The following is a 23,835-nucleotide window of genomic DNA, read 5'->3' as shown; positions in this document are numbered from 1 at the left end:
CTGGACTGAGGCCAGGTACTGGCTCTGTTGTATAGATTATATATCAGGTCCCCACTTAGGGGACCTCTCCCCAGTAAATCCCACCCTGTTGAGAAGGCAGCAAAACCTCAGTGAAGGAGGAACAAGAACCACAGTTTCGATGAATCCTTCCTTTTCAAGTAAATCTCCAAGGACTACATGAGGTTATTGATGCCTGTGCTTGGTACATTCACACAGCCCAAAGTAGAGGAAGGGGAAAAGAGAAGTTCTCAGAGAAAAAAAAAGGGAAATGCTACATTAATTAGAAAAACACACCATATACTCAGTAAGAATGAAATCACAGGCACATAGGCACAGAAAGTTGGCCACCCATGAATGGAATGACCTGTCAATATTAAAGGCCAGAATTCTGGTAAACAACAGTAACCCTTTATCAGACCATTATCCTAATCCTATCGGACTCTTATCACTGGGTAAACAGACTTTTATCAGGCATTCCATCCATCCCGAGCTTCCCATTTCACCAATAGGAAGCAAGACACAGAGGTTAACTAGCTTGCTCAAGATCACATAGAAAGTAACAGGTTGGAAGGAGAGCTGGGGCTGGTAGACTCCCAGTAGAGCTGACTTAAGCTCACCAATGCTTAAACTTGACCTGAAGCTTTTCAAATGCTCTTCACAAATTGTCCTTGGAGGTTGGCATAGGCACTACTGTGTGAAAATGTAACACCAACTGGGAGGGGGTCAAACCTTGCTTGAAAAGGTGTTAACTGGTGTAGAATTTCTAGTGAAAGCTTTTCTTTGCTGCAAGTTCCAGGAATTCTCTATTAGCTTACAAACCATAGTCTCTCCAAGCCATACAGTAGTTCAAGATAATTTCCTAGTTATTTATTGAGCAGCTTTTATTGTGTTTAGCCGAGCAAGAGAAATATGATATGGAGCCTGTTCACAAGGAACCTTCCTGTTGGGAAGAAAAGACACACAGATGAAAGTGACATAACAGTGAGACAGTATGAATATAGGTATAAAGAATGCCATAGGAATTTAGAGAAGGGATAATTGTGAGATGGACTGGTTGGGAGGGGGGAAACTCAGCTGGAAGTTGAAAAATGGATAGGTTTTAGAAAGGTAGATGGGGAAATGACTTGAATATGGGAATGAGGAGGGAGGGAAAGGGACAGAGAGACAGAGACATACAGAGAGACAGATACAGAGAGGGTATGTGAGAGAGAGAGAGAGAGAGAGAGAGAGAGAGAGAGAGAGAGAGAGAGAGAGAGAGAGAGAGAGAGAGTGTGTGTGTATGTGTATGGTGTAAAATGAATGGAGGAGACACAGTAGAGACACTGACTTGGCTGGAACAAGGAGTTGATGTTGATGAATTAGGTGAGGTCAGGTCACAGACAGTCTGAAGGTGGCCTAAAGAGTTTGGATTTTATTCCTTAGGCAAAACTTTTTGCAGAGACAGTCACTATAGATAAAACTTAAGCAGAGTGCTTGCAGATATGGCATAATCTTGCAATGACTTTATAAAAAGTGTCTAGCATTAATTTATTTAAAGGGGCAACTAGGTGGTGCAGTGGATAGAACACTGGGCATTGGGCCCTGGAATCAAGAGGACCTGGGTTCAAATTTGGCCTCAGACACTTACTAGCTGTGTGACCCTGGGCAAGGTACTTAATCTCTGTTTGCCTCAGTTTCCTTATCTGTAAAATGAGCTGGAGAAAGAAATGGCAAACCACTACCGTATCTTTGCCAAGAAAACCCCATATGGGGTCACAAAAGAGTTGGACATGACTAAACAACAACAAACTTCTTTAAAAGCTCCTGCACAGGAGGTGGCTAGGTGGCACAGTGAGTACAGCGCCATCCCCAAAGTCAGGAGGACCTGAGTTCTGATCCAGCCTCAGACACTTAACACAAAAAAACTAGCCGTGTGACCTTGGGCAAGTTACTTAACTCCAATTGCCCTCCAAAAGGCAAAAAAAAAAAAAAAAAAAAAGAAATAGAACCACTTTGACTAGCTTAAAAAAGATCTAGCCTTTCATATCTAGTCTTTTCAATTTAAATTCACTGAATAGACTCAGTCACCAAACATTTACTAAGTGCCAACTATGTACTAGGCATTGTACTAAGCACTGGGAATAGAAACAAAGGCAAAAACAATATTTGCCCTCAAGGAGCTCTCATCAATAGGGGAGACAACATATAAATAACTGGGTACACAGAAGCTCTATACAGAGAAAACTGAAGTTAATTTCAGAGGGGAATGTACTAGCAGCTGGAGAAAGGCTTTCTTCAGAAGATGGGGTTTGAACTGTCTTGAAAGAAACCAGAAATTTCAAGAGGTAGAGAGATGGGAACAGAGAGCATTCCAGGCCTAGGGGACCAAAAGCGCTAGGCAATGAGACAGGAAATGGAGTGTTGGGTTGAGAAGAGTAAGTTGCTTGGGGTGCTTCATTGCAGTATGAGGAAGGGAGTCGAGTGTAAGAAGACTAGAAATATAGAAAGAGGCCAGACTATGTAGAGCTTTAAATACCAGAGAACTTTAGGGAGTAACTGGTGTTTATTGAGTAGGGACAAGTGGGAGGAGAACGGGTATGAATAACTGAAATGTCATTTCACTCTTAAGTCACAGTGAAATTGAAGGGAATTAAAAAAAAAAAGGGAACCTTTCTGTCATCATCCCTTGTAGAAGAAACCTGGCAGCAGCTTAAAAGGCTGAAGAAAGTGCAGTGGGAATCCTTCATTCCAGATTCCCTTCCCAATTTTCTGAAGGGACAGTATTTTCCAAAGAATGAATCAGGACACGGTATGACAAGATTACTCTCATTTGTGAACTGGGTAAAATATTTAATGTTAGGACTGTCCCAGAAAATCCACAAATACAGTAAAAAAAAAAATGACCACCTACAAGGAAAACCCAAATCAGCAGAACAAAACATGGAACAAGTAAATAGAAAGTATTGGAGGGGAGGGAATGATGAAAAAGTGGGGCTCCAAGGAAAGGATGGGGATTTAAAAAGCCATCTGAAGGAAAGGACAGTAGCAGAAACCCAGATGGGAGATCCAAGTGTAAAGCACAGAACTGGAGGTGAGAAGTGCTAGAACTCAAAGAAAGCAGTTTCAAAGCTGGAGGTATTTCCTGATACCTCAAGGTAGTAAGCTCCAAGAGGGACAGAGTGGAACAACAGATAGAGAACTGACCTGGGAGTCTGAAGGACCTAGCTTTAAGTTCTACTTTTCACACATGCTGACTGTGTGCTCCAAGTAACTCTCAGACTGGTAGTTGCAGAGAAGGTGTTGATTTGTGCTGGTAACAGTGAATTAGGGATTCTCTAACTGGGCAAAATCAGAGGTCTAGTTTAAAAAAAAAAGTGTCAGACCAGAATAGGGACTTAGAGGGCAGAGATGCGGTGCTGCCTGTGGAACTCAATTCATTGTCCTTTGGGGTCTGCTGGGCCTTGGGCCTGGCACATCATTGTTGACCAAATAGGCACTGGGGCGGTCACTCCAACAACAATTAGCAAGTGGAGACCAACACAGTGGTTAGGATTGCTGTTTGAATTGTTGTATCATCATAAGTTTTTTCTCTTGGCAAGATCTCTTGGATTTATTTGTTGAATTCAAGGGTTAGACAGTCAGTGAACAAGCATTTATTACTTTTTATGTGGTAACCTTTGTGTTAAGCTCTGGAGATACAAAGAAAGTAAAAAAGGCAGTTCCTGGTTTCATGGAGCGCCCCAGTCTAATGGGGAGATAACATGAAAGCAACCATGTACCAATGAGATATATACATGATAAACTGGAGATAATCAAAGGAGGGAAGGCATGAGCACAAAGGGAGATCAAGAAAGGTTTCTTCCTTGCCTTCCCCCCCCAAAAAAAAAGCAAAAAAAAAAATCTTGTCCATTTGGGGTGGCTAGGTGGCACAGTGAATAGCTCTGGAGTCAGGAGCACCTGAGTTTAAATCTGATCTCAGAGAATTAATACTTACTAGCCATGTGATCTTGGGCAAGTCACTTAACCCCAATTGCCCTGTCTTCCCCCTCAAAAAACAAAAAAATAAATGAAAAGAAAGGTTTCTTGTAGATGGGATTTTAGTTGGTACCTGAAGGTAGCCAGGGAAGCCTGGAGGTGGAGATGAAAAAGGAGAAATTCGGGCATGGTGACAGCCAGTGAAAATGCCCAGAGTTAGGAGACAGGATGTCTTGTGTAAGGATCAGCAAGGTCAGTGTTGCTGGACCCCAGAGTATGTGGGGGCGAGGTATGAGAAGACTGGAAAGGTAGGAGAGGGGCAGGGTTTGAAGGACTTTGAATGACAAACACAGGATTTTAGATTTGATTCTAGAGGTAATGGGCCACTAGAGTTTATTGAATAATATGAGGTGGCATGGTCAGACCTTTGCTTTAGGAAAATCAATTTTATAGCTGAGAGAGAAAATGAACTGGGTGGGGTGGGGGATATTTGAGGCAGGGAGACCAAGAGGGGGCTACTGCAGTTATGCAAGGTGACCAGATTCTGCACTGGTGGGGGGAGGGAGGAGGTAGGTAGGTGATGTGTCAGAGGAGAAGAGGGAGTATAGATGAGGGTGGAAACAACCCGACTTCAGAACTGATTGGATGTAAGGGCTTACAGTGAGGAGACAAGGATGGTATCTAGGTTTCTAGCCTGGATGACTGAGATGGTGATGCCTGGAAGTTTGGAAGGGTGAGAGTTTTAGAGGGGGATGATAGTAAGTTCTATTTTGGACACACTGAAAAATGCTTTTTTAGGCAGTAAATAGATTCTCTTGCAGGGAAGCAACAAGATGGAAGCATTATTTTAGGAAGATGTCTGAATTGGAGGGAAAGAGGAATTAAGACACGACTAGCTAAAAAGTAACTGCAATAGCACTAGAGATCTTTGGCTATAAACTCTAAGGCACAAGTAATGTGCTCTGGACACACTGGCAAGCTGGTGACCAGATTTTAAAGCTGTCTTCTTTCCACCCCCAGGAACTCATTATCTTACTCACCTACCACAAAGGATTCCTCAGCCTGCCTGTAGAATTTGAGCCCATCAGCCAGAACTGGTATTGATCTGTGGTTTTGCATCCCCTTTTCTTTCCAAAAGCATCTTCAGCCTTTTGGCAGCCCACATGCCGCTGGTAAAGTGGGTGGGGAGGGAATGCAGCAATGTAGCCTGGCCTGCCAATTAAGGGATTTGATTACCAAGATGTCTCTTCTGGGCAGGGCTGCCCCACTCTACACACTGCCTAGTCTGAAGGAAGCCGCCTCCACATCAAGCCTTTAGCAAGACGTTTTAAGCCCAGAATCTCATGACCAGATTCAGTTTCTTTTACTGTGGTTTAACAATAGCTCTTTCTCCTGCAAGTATGAAAAGTTTCGTTGGTAATATGGTGTTGGGTTTTTGTTTTTTTCCAAGAGGGCTGTTATGCCTTGGGCAGTTTGTGAAAGTTTTAGAAGTGAATGAGCTACAAGTCAGTGAAGGATGATTCAGTTTTTTCTTTGGTAAACTGTTTCCACTTTCACTTTTCTGAAAGAGGCAGAAACTTGAGCAGATGCTGTCTGTGATTTGGATGTTGTTCAATTCCTCTCCTATGGGGTGAAGGGTTTTTATCTGTTTACTAGCCACTTGATTTCATTTGTGGCTGACCGGCATATAGTTACCTGGGGATAAAAAGCCCTTGGCTTGCCCCAACTAACACATGGTGACTTAACCGAGCTACAATATTGTTATTTTTCTCCAGGATAATGTTGGTCTAATTCTTCCTTACTGTTTACACTGATGGCGTCTATAACCACCCTTGGTTACTTTAACATGTTTGCTTTTCTCTGTGTAAATAAATTCCATTTAAATGCCTCCAGCACTTGACCCTTCCCTAACTGAAGCTCATGTCTCTTTTTTGAATTAGACACTTATACAAATAATCTAGTTTCTATTCTTTTCTCAGCTTTACATCATTATTCGTTTCCCACATTTTTTTTTTAAAGCAATTGGGGTTAAGTAACTTGTTCAAGGTTACACGGCCAATTATTTCTGGGTGTGGTGCTAAGTATCTGAGCCCGGATTCGATCCCCAGGTCATCTCCACACTGGGGCCAGTGCTCTTACTGGCTGAGCCACCTGGCATTTCCCACATTTTTATATCTATTTTGTATCTACTTGTATGAGTTGTTTGCCTGATGGAATGTAAACTCCTTGGGGACAGGAATGATTTTGTTTTGGTCTTTGTTGTTCTAGCATCTAACACATTGACAAATACACAGAAGATACTTCAGAAATACTTGACTTTTGGGTAATTACATGGTTTCTACAACTTCTTTTTGAAAATTCATTAAGCAGGTTTTTAAAAAAAAAATTTCTCACAAGTAGAAAGAACCTGTATTATTATGAGAAACAGGTAGTTGTTGCAAATATGGCCTCAGTAGGTCATACATTAATTACCTCTCTGACCCTTTTTTGACTTAATCATTTAAAAATATGTAGATGTTGAGACTAAGTTACTTCCAAAAGATTTGAGAGTAATTCAAGTCTCTTTTTTTTACTTAATTGATATATTCTTCAACTCATGTGCTCTTACTAACTCTTCTGAAATATTTAAAAATAAATGACATATACTAAAAATGTTCAAATATGATTTGCTTCTTCCATCTCCTGCAACCTTTCTGTGCTCCTAATGGTTTATCCTAGCTTTCAGACAACATAAAACACTTTTTAAGCTTTTTAAGGGATGTGATATCCCTAAAAAATATGGGCAGCTAGGTGGCACAGTGGATAGTGTACCAGACCTGGTGAGTTCAAATCTGGCTTCAGAAACTTAGCAAATGTGTGACTGTGGGGAAGTCACTTAACTGTTTGCCTCAGTTTCCCCACCTATAAAATGAGCTGGAAATGGCATACCATTCCTGTATCTCTGCCAAGAAAACCCCTAACAGGGTCATAAAAACTACTGAACAACAAATCTCCAAAAATAAATGTTTGTTGAAAACTCAGTACCAAAAAGATTTCTGCATAAAATGTGTCCTACTTTCTATGAGAAGCAGTAAAACTTGGTGAACTAGGATGAAGTCTGATGAATCTTTAATAGTAATCATGGCAGTGACATACTATATATAAATATACCACTGTGGATATAGCATGAACTAACATCATAAAGAATCTCAGCAATTGCATAAATCTTAGCTTATTGAAATAATTAGGAAATTAGTGCTAGTGACCATGTGGCTGGGTGTTTTTATTCTAGAAAGGTGAAAAGAAAATCTACCTGTGCTCATTTATATTTCAATTTTTGTATAATACACCTGAGTTTATCTCATTGTGAAAATTCATGATAGAAGGAAGTGTTTCTTGCTTAAATAAAAAGTCACCTGAATATTAACCAACCTATCTCTTTGGGGTCTAAAGTAGATGGACTGTGTAGAGAGCAGAATAGTGTAGGGCCATGAAAAACAGCAATAAAGCAAAGTGACATAGTCATTGGTATACCTAGGATTCATGATTATGTCTGACCCATTTTAACACCCAGATTTCCCAGGACATGAATCACAAGGTTGCAAAGTTCCTAGGAGCTCATTTAACCCATCCACCTGCTTCCAATTTTCTTTTTAGGAAAGGGCATTTCATTGCTTCACTCAGGAAACAAATGTTCCAATTACTCCTCAAGTCAAAGTTATACTTTATGTCTAACCAAGACAGATTCTGTTCTTCTCATGTCATCTCCCCTGTGATTTTTGGAGAGTTAGCTCAGGTTTTCTGAAGGACTAAAGCAGTTATGGGAATAATCACATTAACTCCTATAACAAATGCATCTACAGTCATATTCTTCTTTATAAAATGTGTCTGGTTCTTTGGGAGGCACTCAGAAACCAAATATTATTTAATAGTATCTATCACCAGAAGAGTCATTGAGACCAGGCTTAAATTATTATTAGAAATAATCTTACTCCATACATCGTAGCTCCCCCTAGTCACTCAAATATGGTATCATATAAAAATGGCAGGTACCCACCTGCATGAATTATGGTGTGACATGATACCTACTGAAGGATCACAAGGTCACTGTCACCCAAGTAACACTAACATTTACATAAATGGCATTCTGTTGGAATTTAACAAAGGGAGAAAACTTGTGACCCCAGTATGATACCTTGGATACCATAGGTTTTTTTTTTTTTGGGGGGGGCGGTCTTAAGAACATCTTGTTCTTCAGTTTAATTCAACAATTCATTGCTGGGAAGAAACCAAAAAATAAAGAAAAACTGCTCTCAGTTGTATTAATCTTCCAACTAGATACACTGTTTAACTGCTCTCAATGACATTTTTCACAGTGTAAAAATGTCCTCATCCTACTGCATCCCCTAAACTTCTTAAAAAAAAAGATTGCTTTGGCTTAGTAGGGCTCTGCCTCCTCCACAGCCTTGAGGATGGGACTTCTCAAGTCAACAGTAATATCACTTTTCTAATCTTTATCTAGAAACCACAACTGTAACATATCCCTGGACTTTGACTTTTTGATACCAATACTCCGTTATCCTTGTGAGCTTTTCTTGTGTTCTCACTCCTTTCTGCCTCTCAATCCCTCCTTGTGGTTCACCCCACCCACGGCCTCTACTTCACCTCCATTCTCCTAGCTGCTGAGTGAGAACAGTGGCCTGAATTGTTTCAAGGTGTGATTCAGTATGAACTCCCTCTATGGCTAAAAGAAACTTTGTTCATCTCTTAACAGTCAGTTTGTGGTCAAGTTATTTTGGATGGTGGGGGTGGAATACAGGGTCAAGTTTAGAGGTGATGAGAACAGGTTCCAAGATTGAAGCTTAGCTCTGTTTTATGAGTCTTCTACCTTATTTTAGTTGGAAATAAGAGACATGCATAGGTACCCTATAGGTTTATGACATATAAATATATCAAGCCCTTTGAAAGTACACTGGAAAACACCACCACACACCAGTGATTGGGGTGGGGAGGTATTTCTCTTTATTTTTGGTTCCAGATGTTTACATTTTGAGCCAAAGGAATGGTTTAAGGTGGTGATTTTTTCTTTTTTTAACATTCTAAAAAATAGCATAAACTTTTGATACAAATACAACAATAGAATCTGAATGAACCAAAACAAATCCCTTCTCCCAGAATTGGGAGAGGAAGAAGAGGAAAGATGCCATTATCGTGAGGCTAAAGTTATTTCTTTGCACTGGGTCAAGCCAAGAGAGTGCCAAGCAGAACTTTGCCCGTAGTAGTTGCTTAATATTTACCATATTTAAATGAATTGCTAGCTGAGAGCTTTAGAATTGTAAAGTTTCAATTAGGGGGCTGTGTGAATGGTAACAAAAGATGAGCCTAGGAAAAACTTTTGACATTACACTATAGAAGCCAACCTCTACGATGGCAATAGATTAAATCAAGAGGTTAACCACAGCAATTTGTTCAGCATAAAATTGTTCAATATCCCTTTTTTCTAGTACTCTAGGAATCATACAGAGTAGGTCAGTGAATAATTTTATCTTCCTCAAAAATTTGCAAAGGTAAAGGAGAGGACCAGGGAAGCCTTCTTGTGGTGAATAGCAAATAGCTAAAACAAACAAACAGATAAAACTGATTCCTAGCTCCTTAAAGCTTGACTGAGGTTTTGTCATCATCAGCTTTTGGTTCCTTGCTCATTCTGTATGCAGGGCCTGGGCTATAACGGACTGTGGTTGTTTTTTTTTTTCTGTGATTTTCCATTTCTGCTATTTTAGTGAGTGCTCCCTTGTTACCATGGATCCTAATTTTTCTAGACCATGAAAAAAAAAAGTTGATTTGTTTCTGTTTGGCATAGACCAATTATGCGCAAATAATGTACTTCAATGGCAGATGGTTAGTTAAATGTATTTGATCAATAGTAAAATGAAAGATTTGTGCAAAGACTACTAACCAAGCTTTGAAAGTGACTGGTTTGGACGTCTTGGTGCATGCAGTTAAGCTACTTTCATAGCCTACAGTCCCCTGAAGTTATGGTTAAAGTGTGGCCTTTCACTGTGACAATAATGCCTGAGAATCACATTCTTTTAGGAAGAAGTGAGAGGGCATAGCCTTGACACCTCTGCCTTGGGTGGAGAATCACAGACTACTAAGAGAATACAAACAAAGACAAACAGAGAAGGCTGAAATTCAAGAAAAGATGAAGATAACTGCATGAATCATTTTCTTGCAAGTCTGGAGATGAGATCTTTCCACTCTGCCCTCTTCCTCGTGATATACATAGGTGTGAGATGCTGCAGCCGTGGCTCTGGCTGTCCCTTAAAGAAGCCCTGACACAAGGCCTCTGTGTTACAGATTACGTACATTCCACAATCATAGCTGTTTTGTTGAGCAGGGGCTTTCTCTTCCACAAATGCTACTTTGTCCCCTCTTTTCCCCAAAAAGCCCTCCAGTTTCCCTGCTACCTGTTTTGCATGGACAGAGTTGCTCCTGCTATGTGAATCAAAATGGGAAAATCTATTTTTGTCTTGGAGATAAACCAACAAACTCCAATGAGTTCCCCCAGCTGCTTGATTGGAGTTATTATTGATGGGTAAGAATACAACTCTTTTGTGGGGTAAGTCAAGAGGCTGAAGGAACATGGTGATCTCCTCTGGGCTGGTGGTACACTTGATGAATTGAGTGACTTCTGGGCTGACGAAACACACTTGGTCTGAGCAGTCATGGAACTGGTCACTAGCAAAGTACTCAAAAGCAAATCCAATAATATGGTCATTAAGCCAGCTGGGAGGATCCAACAGGGAGACATCTGATTCTCGTAGTAAACTGTCCATGTAACTCAAAACAACAGGGTCCATTCTGCACAGAGACCAACTGGAAACAAACGCCAAGAGCTGAAGCAAAGGGCAGAAGACAATATTTACTGATGTATATCCTACATAAAGACTGTTGAGAAAACTAAAACATACTTGTAGGGAACTTGGAAGAGCAATGGATTAGATCAAACCACCTGTATTACATTTCTTATTCTACCACTAGCCAGGTGTTTTGGGCCCCAGCTTTTGAAAAAAGGACAAATTAGTAAGACCATGTGCTGCCCTCTCTAAAAATCACAGGGTTGTGAGACTTAAATGACATAATTTATATAGGTGTATAATTTTATTTGCTATGTAACTCTCAAGAGCTATATAAACATTGTTTATTGTTACTACCATCCCTATTTTGTGGATGGGAAAACTGAGATTCATAAAGGTTAAGTGATTTGCTCAAGGCTATACAGCTTGTAAGCAGGAAAACTATGACTAGAACCCAGGTCTTCTGACTCTGAATGCAGGGCTCTTTCTACTACTGTCATAACAACAGCTGACATTTTTTATAACACTGTTATAGTATACATTCTGAAGCATAACAAAAACTTCTAGAAGACAGCATTCTGAAGAGTCCTTTCTCCTCCTTGGGAAAGGGAGTTTACTCATTCAGGAATTCCCTATACCAATGAAATCACAGATCTAGCCCTTATCCTTTCAATTTTAAAAAGCACTTCATATATATTTTGTCATTTGATCTTCAAAACAATCTTAGGAAGGAGCTACAGATTTCTTATCATTCTTTTTTTAAGATGAGGAAATTAAGGCTCAGTTCAGTGACAAGCTGACATTCATAGATCTTGTACGGTAACGGTAGGATTCAAACTCAGCTCCCAACTCCAAGTGTGTTGTTATTTTTACCACAACACAAATTATAGCTCTGCCATTTACAACCTAAATCATCTTGGGCAAGTCATTTAACAACTCTGGGCTTCAGTTTCCTCATCTGTAAAATGAAGGGGATGTAAGAGATGATCTCTTTAGGGCCCCTCTAGCTCTCAGGTCTATCTGTACCATGTTCCTTCTCTACAAAACCTTTGTTTAAATAGGAATAAAGTTTTTAGGCTGGTAAGATGAGGACAGGCTAACTGCCTCACAGCGTTGTCATAAAGAAAGTGCTTTATAAACCTTACAGTCCTATTGTACACCAATAAGCTATTTGTATTTAATGTCAGATAAGATGCAAATAAGGAAACGATTTTTAATAATGCAACTAGAAAACCCTACTAAGTATGTTTTACTTTGTCTCAAAAGAAAAAAAAAGGTAACCCCCTTTTCTGCTTCTGGGGTGGAGATGGAGACCAACAGATTATCTCCTGATCTAGCTCCTTGGAAATGCTTGCATTGAGTTAGGGAGCAAATCTGTTCCAGTATTTTATCCTTGGCACTAGGTGCCAGTGGGGTGCTTACTCCAGAAGGAACTGTTTGTTCTCTCCCCAAATAAGGAGCATGCCATTATAGGAAACGTCAATATGTTGTCAACTTACACAAATTAGGCAGTTTTGAGTAGTACTAGATTTACAGTATCTTCTGTTTTCTACAGATAAATGATTCCATTAATAAATTCTTAATGTTTTTATAGAAACTTCCTTTGCAGTCAAAGCTTATAGTTACTTATAATTATATTCTTAAAGTAGAATAATTAGTAAAGCTATTACAAAGCACTAAATTATCAAAGATTAAATGTTTATGATTTTTATAGGACTTTGATTTGATGCAAGTAACTTTTGATTATTAACCTAAGAATTTAAAAGAGCACTGGACTGGAGTAAGGAACTAGATATTAACTAGTTGCATGGAAAGTCATTTAACTTTTCTATGTCTGTTTCTTCAATCTAAAAATGGCAGAATTGTATTAGATGATCCTGAAGGCTCTTCTGCTTGTAAATTCTGTTGAGTCCAAGTTTAAACTTTCATGCAATTCTTACATTGTAGGCACTTAATAAATAATTGTGAAAAAATGAACGAATTAATGTTTAAGAAGTGGTGGTTAGATGTTACTTAAGGAAATGTTTCCTACTGCAAAGCTTGTTAATGATTTTCAGACCTAGTTAACATGCTGTGTTTGTTGTTCCAGTCGTTTTTTCAGTAATGTCTGACTCTTGGTGACCCCATTAGTGGTTTTCTTGGCAAAGATACTGGAATGGTTTGCCATTTCCTTCTCCAGTTCATTTTATAGATGAGGAAACTGAGGTAAACAGGGTTAAATGATTTGCTCACGGTCACATATTTACTAGGTTTCTGAAGTCAGATTTGAACTCAGGAAGGTAAGTCTTCCTGGCTTCTACCAGCACTTCATCCATCGCATCACCTGCTCAAACTATGCCATTTAAATAGCAACTACTGAGCAAGGAAGAAAACCATCCTTATATTACATTTTAAAATAATGTAATTTCAATATTCAATGTTAATATTTAAAAATCAAATCATATGTATACTTAGGGAATCTTACTTCTCTGGTATTTCATACATGTCACAAAACACTAAATAGTAGTTAAATATCAGAATCATTCATTTCATAGAACTGCTTCTTGTAATATGGTTTAAAATCATATTACAATGAGGATGTTGCAAATAAACTAGAACAAAAGAGTGAAATATATTGAGATCAAGGATTAATAACAGTATTTACATATACTTCACAGAATATGTGTTTTTACCTTTTGAAAATTTGTGTATGGCTGTCAGGAGATGAGAACACCCATACTGTTTAAGTAAATAAAGGTTCACTAAGGAAGTCCAGATTTTTGACTCTTATTCCTTTCAAAATTTATATAATATATAAAATTTATTTACATAAACATATGATGTAAAATAATCTTTCATGTGTAGATCCACATATATATGGATGCACACATATACATTTTAAAAGGGTAAGAGTCAAAAGTCTAGCCTTCCTTACACATTGTGAGGGTTTGTTTACTAGAGCAAACAATAAATTTACATAATCAATTTAAATAAATTATATAACAAATCACTTAATAACAGAGTCTCCTATATCTATCTACACATACAGCCTCTCTATACATACATATAGAAGAGGCGTTATTGGTTTTTACATATTCATATCAATACATTTCATACTTATCATATACATGTATATATTTCATAAGCTATGATTTTTATATATTTACATATACATATATAAAACAGCACCATTATGATGTCATCATAAGATATAATACAAAAAGCAGTAGCTCTGCTGCTGCCCAAGAGGTCTTATTTTTCAAATACAGTCTTTGGCTATTGTGCTATGCAGTGCTTCAATCGAATTACTCAGAAATATCCTAACTTCAACTGATGCTTGCTGTAACGTGACACTCTAATTGCCAGTAACATGATTCTCCATATTTCATCAAGGCATAAGTGCCAGTTGTACATTAGTGGTCAAGTCATTTATTGAAGCTAGTGACAATTTTGTCTATGTGATGATCAGTTCTGAGGTATAATCCAGCATAATCAGGTAAAGAATTTTAACCTAATTTCACTTTTTAAATCAACTTTAGAATTTTTGTTAGACAGTATTTTGAAGTCAACTAGCCTGAACTCCCACCTAACATATGAATGCCTACTAGATGGTCACCCAGTTTCTGTGTCTGAACAGTTTCTGGGATGGTATCTTCTCTGTTTTTGACACACAACCCACTTCTCTAGTTAGACCCTATCTGGAGTATAATCTTCATTTCTGGGCGCCACATCTTATGAACACTGATAAGTGGGAGAGTGAGCAATAAAGAACAAATAGGATGGGATGGGCCGTGAGTATAGACCCTATGAAAATTGGCTAAAGTAATTGGACTTGATTGGCGTAAAGAAGAGAAGACTTAAGGAGAGGATAAAGTGGGTATGATAGCTATTTTCAAGAACATGAAGGGTTACGATATAGAAGAAGGATTAGTTTTGATGTAAGGAAAAACATCTAAACAATTAAAAGAGCAATGCAAAAGTGAAGTAGGTTGCTTCTGGAGGTAGTGGTTTCTTCCTCACTAGAGTTTTCAAGTCAGAACTTAAGAACTTACTCTGTGCCCAATATTGTGGTAAATGCTAGGGAGACAAAAACAAAAGTGAAGTGAGTGCTTGCCTTCAAAGAGCACACATTCTAACAGGGATGCTTAGAAGGGGATTTCATCAGATAAAAGTTGGACTAATTGTTTTCTGGGGTTTCTTTTAACTCTGGGATTCTGTGCATTTTGGGTCAACTAATTAACTGTTAGAAAGTTCCTCCTCACAACTCATTTACAGAATATTTTAAGGTCATGCATTACATTGATTACCATCTGATTTCCTTAGCAATCTCATAAGATGAATAATGTATCATCCCCTGGGAGCTAAAATCATGTGTATTATCTTCATTTTAAAGCTGTGAAAACTGAAGTTCAGAGTTTAAGTGACTTGCCTGAGGTACCACAGCTGGAACCCAGACCTTCTGATGTCTAGTGCTCTTTCCATTACACAATATGGATTCCCTGTAATAGCCCCCAACAATAGCCCTAGTTCTGTTCTCTGAAACAACACAGTCGATATAAACCCTCTTCCATATGATAGCCTTTCAAATAACAGGAGATGAAAAAAATATTTAAAATAGATAACATATGCAGAGCTGCTGAGAATTTCCACATCAACATATGGACAACTGGTGGAATATTGTCAGTTTCAATGCATTTGCATCTGTAGTGCCTGACCCATAATTGATGTTGAATAAATGCTTACTGAATTGAATTTATTAGCTGAATTGAATAAATGCTTATTGAATTTATTTGCTGAATGAAATGCAAATTTTATCTTTTTCTAAGCACCATTCCATTCAGATTCTTTATTACATTACTGTGTTCCTCCATGTGGAAAACCAAACTTCAAATCAACTTAACAATCATTAAGCCTCTTGAACTGGTACTAAAAACTTGCCCCCCGCCCCTTTTTTTAAACCTGATTGCAATGTAACTTGTCCTTCTAATGTTAGTGTCAGCTAGTCCCTCTTAAGGATTTCCCCCCTCTGAATAGCAGTTACTTAATCTCCTATATCTGTAGATTTTAATTTTACTGAAATCTGTTGTTTTAAAAAATTACTTCTGATTACAAAAAAAATCATATATTTGATCACAATTCAAATATGACATTGTGTTGATACCATAAGTAAGTTTTCAAGGCACCAATTGCATTTCTGTTCACCAGATAAGACTTCTCATAAGAATTCAGCAATATTGGTAAAAACAAAACTCTCCAAAGCAAAAAAACCTGAAACAACCTTAACAGCTAGCAAGTAATGGATGGTTACATAGAACAAGGCAATAATACAAAGGAATAATACAACAGAAACACTGGTTTCTGTGAACCCAAGCTGAGGAACTTATGTTAAAAAAAAAAAAAAACAAACTCATTATTTTACACCTCAACACTGGCTTGGAAATTAAGGCAGAATTTTGCCTGAAATGTTGGCTAAAATTAAAATAGGTAAATGGAATAAAGAGAAACTCAAATTCAAGGGTGTAAGTTTTCAATAAATTATGACTGTGAAGCTGCCCATGTGATTTGGTGCCTTAGAAAGTTAGTGTGACTTCTAGGGTTGTATCCCAAAGATATCAGAGAAGTGGTAGGAGGACCTGTACGTAAAAAAATATTTATAGCAGCTCTTTTTGTGGTGGCAAAGAATTGGAAATCAGGGGAATGCCCATCAATTGGGGAATGGCTAAACAAGTTGTGGTATATGAATGTAATGGAATACTACTGTGCTATAAGAAATGAGGAGCAAACAGACTTGGAGAGACTTATATAAACTGATGCTAAGTGAGAAAAGCAAAACCGGGAGAAATCTGTATGCAATTACAGAAACAACGTATGTGTGATGACTAATTTTGATAGACTGGGCTCCTCTCCTCAATATAAAGTTATAAGACAACTTCATAAGACTCATGATGGAGATATCCACATCCAGAGAAAGAGCTGCGGAGTCTGAATGCAGACTGAAGCAAACTACTGGCTCTCTTTCTTTTTCTTGTTTTGTTTTGTTTCCTCTTTCCCACCAATCATTCCATCGGTTATAATTCTTCTTTACAACCTGACTAATGTTTAATGTGAAGGTATTTGTAGATCCTATATTTGATTGCATGCTGCCATGGGGGGGGAGGGGGAGGAGAAGGAAGAAGAGAAAATTTGAAACTCCAGGGACTGTGGAACTGAATGTTGTAAACTAAAAGTAAATAAACAAATTAATTTTTTAAAAAGACAAAAAAAAAGTGTGAAACGCTGCTCTGACAATACTAGTGGTTCTCAGCAGAATAACTAAATTTTTATAGATTTGGTCTCAAATTGGGTATTTGAAGGTCAAGAAGATAGCATCTTCTCCCTTTTTAATTACTAATGCTCAATTATTGCTTATAGTCATAAGTATTATAGAAATAGACTGACAAATGAATTAATTTTGATAAAAAAGCAATTCTAGTATGCCTCCTAAAACACTAATTTAAATTTTGTTAACCAGTTTTAGCTTAATATTTATGTGACAGCACAAATAGAAATGTTTTCAATAAGAAAGTTCAAATGTTTTTTTAAATTAAGTACTTTCAAAGCTAATCCTAAAATTAGTAGCCTTTTTTAAAAAACTGCATTTGAAAGGGGTCATTTCAATTTGTATATATATGAATGAAATAAAGTGAATTCGATTTTGAAACTGTCCTAAAAATGTAAATCAATTACACACAACGCAATTTCTTTTGTGATTTAGGAAATATGAATTCATAAATTTCAACATCCAAACAAGATGACAGAATATCACTATTTTACAAATGGAGGAACCCAACTATCAATTTTTAAAAGTATTTGATACCATGCCTGACAATTTTATTAATACCTGGTGGTAGAAGATGGACACTTGACTGCCTCCATTACTTTAATGTCCTATTTAGGAGTAGAGCGGTGAAGGTAACCTCTTGAGATTATGCCTAGACCCAAGGTTCTAAGATTCCCTCTACTTTACTAGGCATAGTTATCAATGGCAAAGGGGTAAAGAAGTAAGTACCAAAAGATAACAGTTCCAGTCTACTACCAGTCTTTCTTCAACCTCTAGGACTCCAAATATAATTAAATTGTAGCTATCTATATGAAAAGCAATTTTCTTTTAGATGGTTATGATTATCCTTTTCTATCACAGAACTATCCTTTGCTTGGAGAACCTCCTATACTCTACTGCACACTAATTAAGTAAAACCCTATTAATCTAAACAAATTAGGAGGAAGGCTCATCTGAACTAGTCCCATTATAAAGACACTGAAGGTACAGTAGAAACAGATGGAAATTGGAGTCAGAGGACTTGGGCTTGAATCCCTTTGTTGCTGTTTACCTATTGTGAACTTAGAAAAACCATAATTTCTCTTGGCCTCAGTTTCTCTCTCTCTCTCTCTCTCTTTTTGCTTTTGGAGGGCAATTGGGGTTAAGTAACTGTAATGGAAATGCAGATTTAAAGATCTTCCCTGCCCCTAGGCTAACGTGCACCTGGAGCCTGGGGTGGGAGGCTTGTTTTTCAGTAGATACTTCTTGATTGGCCAGTGGGTCAATAAGGTTGTTACATTCTCTGAGCCAGGAGAAGGCTATATAAGCCCTGATGTGTAGCTTTGTTTTGGGACTCACTTTGAGAAGTGTTCTGTGATTTGATCTGAATTATGGGAAGCCGTTGTTGAGAGTCCCCCGGCTTTGAAAAACCCAGATGTGGAAACCCAGATGTTGACTGGGTATGGATGTAATGGTTGGGCAGTTTGGAAATCTGTCTACTTGATGTTTCTGTCTTGATAATTATGCCTGTATACTTTGAGATTCAGGGTGCTGACCTTTTCTCCTGAATAAGGTAAACGATATATGTCTGACTGATTAAAGTAAGCTTGTTAACCCATTTTGAGTTGCTTTCCTTTAGCAAAGCAGATCCAAGAACCTGTGGTAGCTGCAAACCCTGAGGACGCTTGCGGTGCTTGCTGCTACAGTAACTTGCCCCAAATCACACTAATAAGTGTGTCAAGTGTCTGAGGGCGGATTTGAACTCAGGTCCTCCTGACTCCAGGGCTGGTGGTGTATTTACTGCACCACCTAGCTGCTCCTTGGCCTCAGTTTCTTCATCTTTAAGATGGGGGTACTGGGCTAAATGATCTCTGATGATTTTCTCTGCTCCAAACCCAAAGGAGTAATAAACTGAGGTTCAAAGAAGTTAAGAGATTGGTCCATGGTCACATAGCTAGGAAGTGTCCTAGTTCAGAGTTGAAGAATTGAAAATAAGTCTCCTGACTAAATCAATCACTGCATCTTCTGTTTTCTAAAAACACGGAAATTATTTTTTTTCTAGTACCTACCTTAGCAAACCAAAGTTAACAAAGTATAGCCCAGCAGAAGGCTCAGATTTAATGAATAACTCATTTGTATTCAGCATTGCTTAGTATGCAAATTGAACTTGTAAAAACCTTGAAAACTGTTCTTTTAAAAACGTTAAACATTTTCTTCTTAAAGCTAATTTATCTTCTGCAAATCTTTTCAAAGATAGCATAAACACTAAACTTCTGCTCTGTCTTCAAGTTATCTAATTATTGGGTTCCAAACTTTTTTTACTTTTTATTGATGAAAAGTAGTGGCTGACTTGGCCTATAATAAATAGAACTTTTCCTTTCATAAATGTCTTCTGTTTTCCCAATAAAATTTGAGTTTAATGAAACAAATGTAACGAACATTTTCCAGTAATAATTGACCAAGGTTGTTAATATAAACTGGCTAGCTAAGCAATGTTATTTTTATTTCCTCAGTGTCTTCAACTCAGGCTAAAGGGAAAGTCATCAAATTCAGGTTTTGAAAAAGTAAGAACTGGGGCAGCTAGGTGGCCCAGTGAATGAGCAGCAGCCCTGGAGTCAGAAGGACCTGAGTTCAAAACCTGCCTCAGACACTTAACACTTACTTAGCTGTGTGACCTTGGGCAAGTCACTTAACTGCAATTGCCCTGCTTTACCTCCTCCAAACAAAAGAGAAAAAATAAGAACCTATTATCAATAATTATCTCATGAAAGTACTTATTTCTTCATTGGTCATTTTTAGGGTCAAAACTGCCCTGTGGATACTCAAATATTAACATGTCAAAGTGTTTTTACAAACATCCACAAGAAGATACAGCACTTTAGTAAAGGAGAATGTTAAGAAGGAGAATTAGACAAAGAGCACAAGTTAGGTAAAGTTACTTTCAGAAAGGTTTTCTCCAATATATAAAATTCTTTAAAAAGCTTTTCAATTACCGACTGTTATCTTTTCATTACAGATAGAAGATGTGAGAAAAGTTGAATTAATTCACTCAAATACCCTCAGCTGCTGAATAAATAAAGACTTTCATAGCTTGAAACTATACCACTACAATCACTTTGGTCTTTAATGAAGTTTTTGGGCAACAATAATGTAGCATACAAAATAGGCAGCCACTCTGGGCACCTGGGAACGGAAAGACGGTGAACTCTCCTTAGAAAATGAACCAGACTTTTTAGCACTGTGATACTCAAAACACAACTGGGTGATTACCAAAAGGGCAGAGTAAAAGCCTTGAAATTAAAAAAAAAATGAATAACATTAGATTTGTCAAAACATTTTATGCATGTCAATTTAAAAAATGTTCAAGTTTGGATTGAAATATGGACATTTGTTTGTAGCTTTGAATCAGAAACCTTTTTAACGTCCATCTCATCTCAGAAAGCCTTTTGTTAGTAAGTTGAGACAGAGGCAGCTCACTCTAGGACAACAGATTTAGAGCTGGAAGGAGCGTTAGCAGAGTATTTTGCTCTCCAGTTCTCTCAATTTACCACACGAGTTTCCACACTCCCGGTGTGAGGCTCTGACAAGGCTATGGCAAGTTCTTGGGGGGCTCCACACACTTGTAAACGCATTGATGTGGAAGCTCCTTCTGTGTTAATCATCAATTCCATGACTGATGAATTCAGAGATACCTGGGGGCAGTAGGAGAGGAGGAGAGTTGACCAGGTTCATAGTACTACAATGTGTGAAACGGAAAAAACTTGAAGCTAGGTCATTTAGGCTCCAGGGTTCATTATCCAGAAAGGCATCTACATAACATACCTAAATACTGAGGATAAACCATTCATGAAATAGCTTTGAGAAGTAGATTTCATATTCAGGTTCAGTAAAGATTACTTAGATTTTAAAAAATATTAGTTTCTTCTCAATGTATAAAAATCTCTTCTCATAAATTATTTGGGAAATGAAAAAGTAACAAAGTTTCTTCTTCCCTCCCCAGAGGAATCTATACTGAATGAGCTTTAGAAGGCAATATTCCAGCCCTAAGAATCCATTATGTCAGCTTCATCTGTGAAGCAACAGGGTTTTAAAATCTTTTATACAGAATTTCACAGTGTTATTATTTAAAACACATAGGGGCTTGGATTCCTAGCTTGTTAAATGTTGGAAGGTACCGTAAGAGTTCATCTAATGTAGTGCAACTTTATTCAAGCAAAATCATCAGGAATACATTTACTGAATTCTATCAGTGTGTAATACTACTAAACCCTTTATAATACATTTATAGCCACCATTTATATGGCATTCACCACATACTATCTATGATAGTTACTCCTTACATATTTCTCATTTTTAGGAGTATAAATTGCTAGAGGGCAAGTAACACGAAGATTTTTGTACCAGTCCAAACCAATAATCTTGATGTAGCATTTGACGACAGCCGGGTAGTTAATTGCGGATATCGCCATCTTCATTTTAGATAAGGGGGGGTTATACAGACCAAATCCATTCTCTAAATCCCGTACTCTTTCCACTAAACTAGAGTCTAATCTTTTGGTTTAGTGGAAACACCAATGAATCAGGAGTCTGATGATCCAGGTTCTAGCCTATTTCTGCCACTTATTTGCTATGTGACTCTGGTCAAATTACTTAAACTCTCTGAGCTTGTTTTCCCATCAGTAAAATGGGGACACCTACTTCACAAGGTAGCTGTGAGGATCAACTGAGGATGCCTGTGAAAGTATACCATAATTGTCCAATATTATACGAATGGTGGATAATAATAAATACCTGCTGATTAAAATAATTATATGTTTGTTGTTGAAGAAATATATCTAAAAGAGGGGGCTTGCGGCTTACCACATATTATGACATATAAACTGATTTTTTTTAAACTTCAAAGCCTTCTCCCAAATTGGGGGTGGATTACAGGAAGCTGTTTAATAACAGCTGAGATAATAGATTGAATTAGTCTAATGAGGAACCTGAACCAGGATTCCCCTCCCCCACACCGGGTGATACACAAAAGGGTTAAGCCCTTCCAGTCTAGCTTATTGGGGGCAGAAGCTGGGAGAGCAGCACGGAGGAGGAGGAGAAGGGGAGGAGGAGGAGGGAGAACAGCTGCTCTTCCTATGACTTCAGGGCAGGTCAAAGCCTGGACATTTCTGGCAAGGTCTGGCCAGGCTAACAAATATACAAAGTTGCCTCCTGCCCTGGGATGCTTGGCGAGACACACGCACTCGAGTGACAGTTGTCCCAGTGCGGCGTCGCCCAGATTCTGGCAGGTCTAACCAAGGGGGTGCAGGGAGTTTACAGTACACAAAGTCCTAAGCCGGGAGTCACTTTCTAAGGGAGCAATTACTGCGCGGAGAGAAATCCCAAGAAGCCGCTGCCTGAACAGGTAGAGAGCCGGGGGGAGAGGGAGTGGCCCCCGATTTGCCGCAGGGATCGCGCGGAAGGCTCCCGACTGAGAGGGGAGCTCAGCCCTGGCACCGAGTCCTTCGCCCACCCACGTGGGGCGGCACGGGGGGAATCCACGCCTGGGGCACGCTGCCCTCTCCCTCCCCCTGGACTTGGGGCCCCTTTGCCGCACCGATGCTAACTCGGGTATTCGGTGTCACGGACTCTCCTCCCCGATCGGGTGACAGACCGCAGGGAGAGCGCCTCCGGACCCGGGAACCCCGGGGAGCCGCGGCCTGGCTTTCTTCACCGGATTTCGGAAGAGACCGGCCGCCAAGGGTGGGGGACAGGGGCGGGGTCAGGGACGGGCGACCTCGCCTCAGCCCACACCACCCAAGCGCGGAGGACCCTCCTCGGCTCCGCAATACCGGCTTACACCGGCTGCTCCCGCCTGCTTACCTGCCTCGGACTTCACCCCCGGGACGCACCTCCGTTTTGGCTCGCGCCGAGCCCTCCCCCCTCCCCCCCAAGTAGCAGTTAAGGTAGCACCGGCTGCCCGTAAAGCGAGGGCAGCCGTCGCAAACCCAGGTCTGGCTCCTTCTCTACCCGTCCCGCCTTTGCGACATCGTGCTTGGAGGGAGAAAGTCTGGCGTCATTAAGAGTCGTAGTAACAGATAAAAAAAAAAAAATGTGGCGTGGAGGCGGGGAGTGTCCCACGCAAGCGCGCCATTCGGAGACTGGGAGAGGGCAGGGCGTGTTCGGGGAGTCTAGGAGACTGGCGAAAAGGGGCGTGGGAGGGGTGCGCGTGCCTGTCGCGGAGCCCCTAAGGGAGGGGCCGAGGAGAGGAGGCGCGCGTGCGCGCGGTGACCGGCTAGCGAGGAGGCGGGGGCGCGGACTGAACCGAGAGTTGGGGACCGCGTAGAGAAGGCAGCGGGGCGGTTGTCGGCGCCGGAGTCAGGGAGCCGAGGAGCGGCGGCGGCGGCGGCAGAGGCGGGAGCTAGGGGTGCGGAGATCGTCGCGGCGGGGATGAACCCGGCGAGGGTGGAGTCGGGCTGACAGGGCGGCGGACGCAGGGGATGCGCAGCGGCCAGACCCTTAGGTTTCATCCTTCCCCGAGCCCGAGCCCCACCGCTCCGGCCCCGGCCCAGGGGCGCTCCTGGAGGCCTCGCCCGTCCTGGGCTGGGGGCTCCCGCCGAAGAGGCGGAGGCGGCGGACCCTGCGACGACTCCGAGGTGAGAGCCGCCCGCGGGGCCAGTCTGCCCACGTCTTCTCTCCTCTCCGCGGCGGGGTTGCTCGGCCCGCGCCCCGCCCCGGCGGCGGGCCGCCCCCGCCCGGCCGCCCGGTCCCGGCCGGCCGTTGAGACCGTTG

At 40.0% G+C, this 23,835-nt stretch overlaps 2 protein-coding genes across 15 annotated transcripts in view; one reads left to right on the top strand and one right to left on the bottom strand.

The window, feature by feature from the left end:
- Positions 1 to 8,893: 8,893 nt before the first annotated feature.
- SENP8 (SUMO peptidase family member, NEDD8 specific) lies at positions 8,894 to 23,073 on the bottom strand. Of its 2 annotated transcripts, none has more exons than XM_069067290.1 (2): positions 22,927 to 23,073; positions 8,894 to 10,829 (listed from the first exon to the last, which is right to left on the bottom strand). In XM_069067290.1, the coding sequence occupies exon 2, from the start codon at positions 10,791 to 10,793 to the stop codon at positions 10,155 to 10,157; it is 639 nt and encodes a 212-aa protein (XP_068923391.1). In that variant the 5' UTR covers positions 10,794 to 10,829; positions 22,927 to 23,073; the 3' UTR covers positions 8,894 to 10,154. The 2 variants fall into 2 exon arrangements, with proteins under 2 accessions (XP_068923391.1, XP_068923392.1); XM_069067291.1 differs by lacking the exon at positions 22,927 to 23,073 and adding an exon at positions 22,661 to 22,804.
- Positions 20,846 to 23,835, top strand: part of MYO9A (myosin IXA) — a 324,456-nt gene continuing 321,466 nt past the window's right edge. For 11 of the 13 annotated variants that reach the window (XR_011164264.1, XM_069067277.1, XM_069067276.1 and 8 more), the window contains exon 1: positions 23,266 to 23,699. The gene's annotated coding sequence lies outside the window, so the exon portion shown is untranslated. Of the gene's footprint in view, positions 22,469 to 23,265; positions 23,700 to 23,835 lie in introns of those variants that run through there. The other 2 variants (XM_069067272.1, XM_069067273.1) reach the window with 2 other exon arrangements.

The sequence above is a fragment of the Petaurus breviceps genome, unplaced genomic scaffold (assembly GCF_028583685.1).
Source record: "Petaurus breviceps papuanus isolate PSGF00001 unplaced genomic scaffold, PetGlider_PUasm1.0 90740, whole genome shotgun sequence".
Lineage (NCBI taxonomy): Eukaryota > Metazoa > Chordata > Mammalia > Diprotodontia > Petauridae > Petaurus > Petaurus breviceps.
Note: the sequence above shows the minus strand (reverse complement) of the source record. Positions and strands in the feature narration are given on the sequence as shown.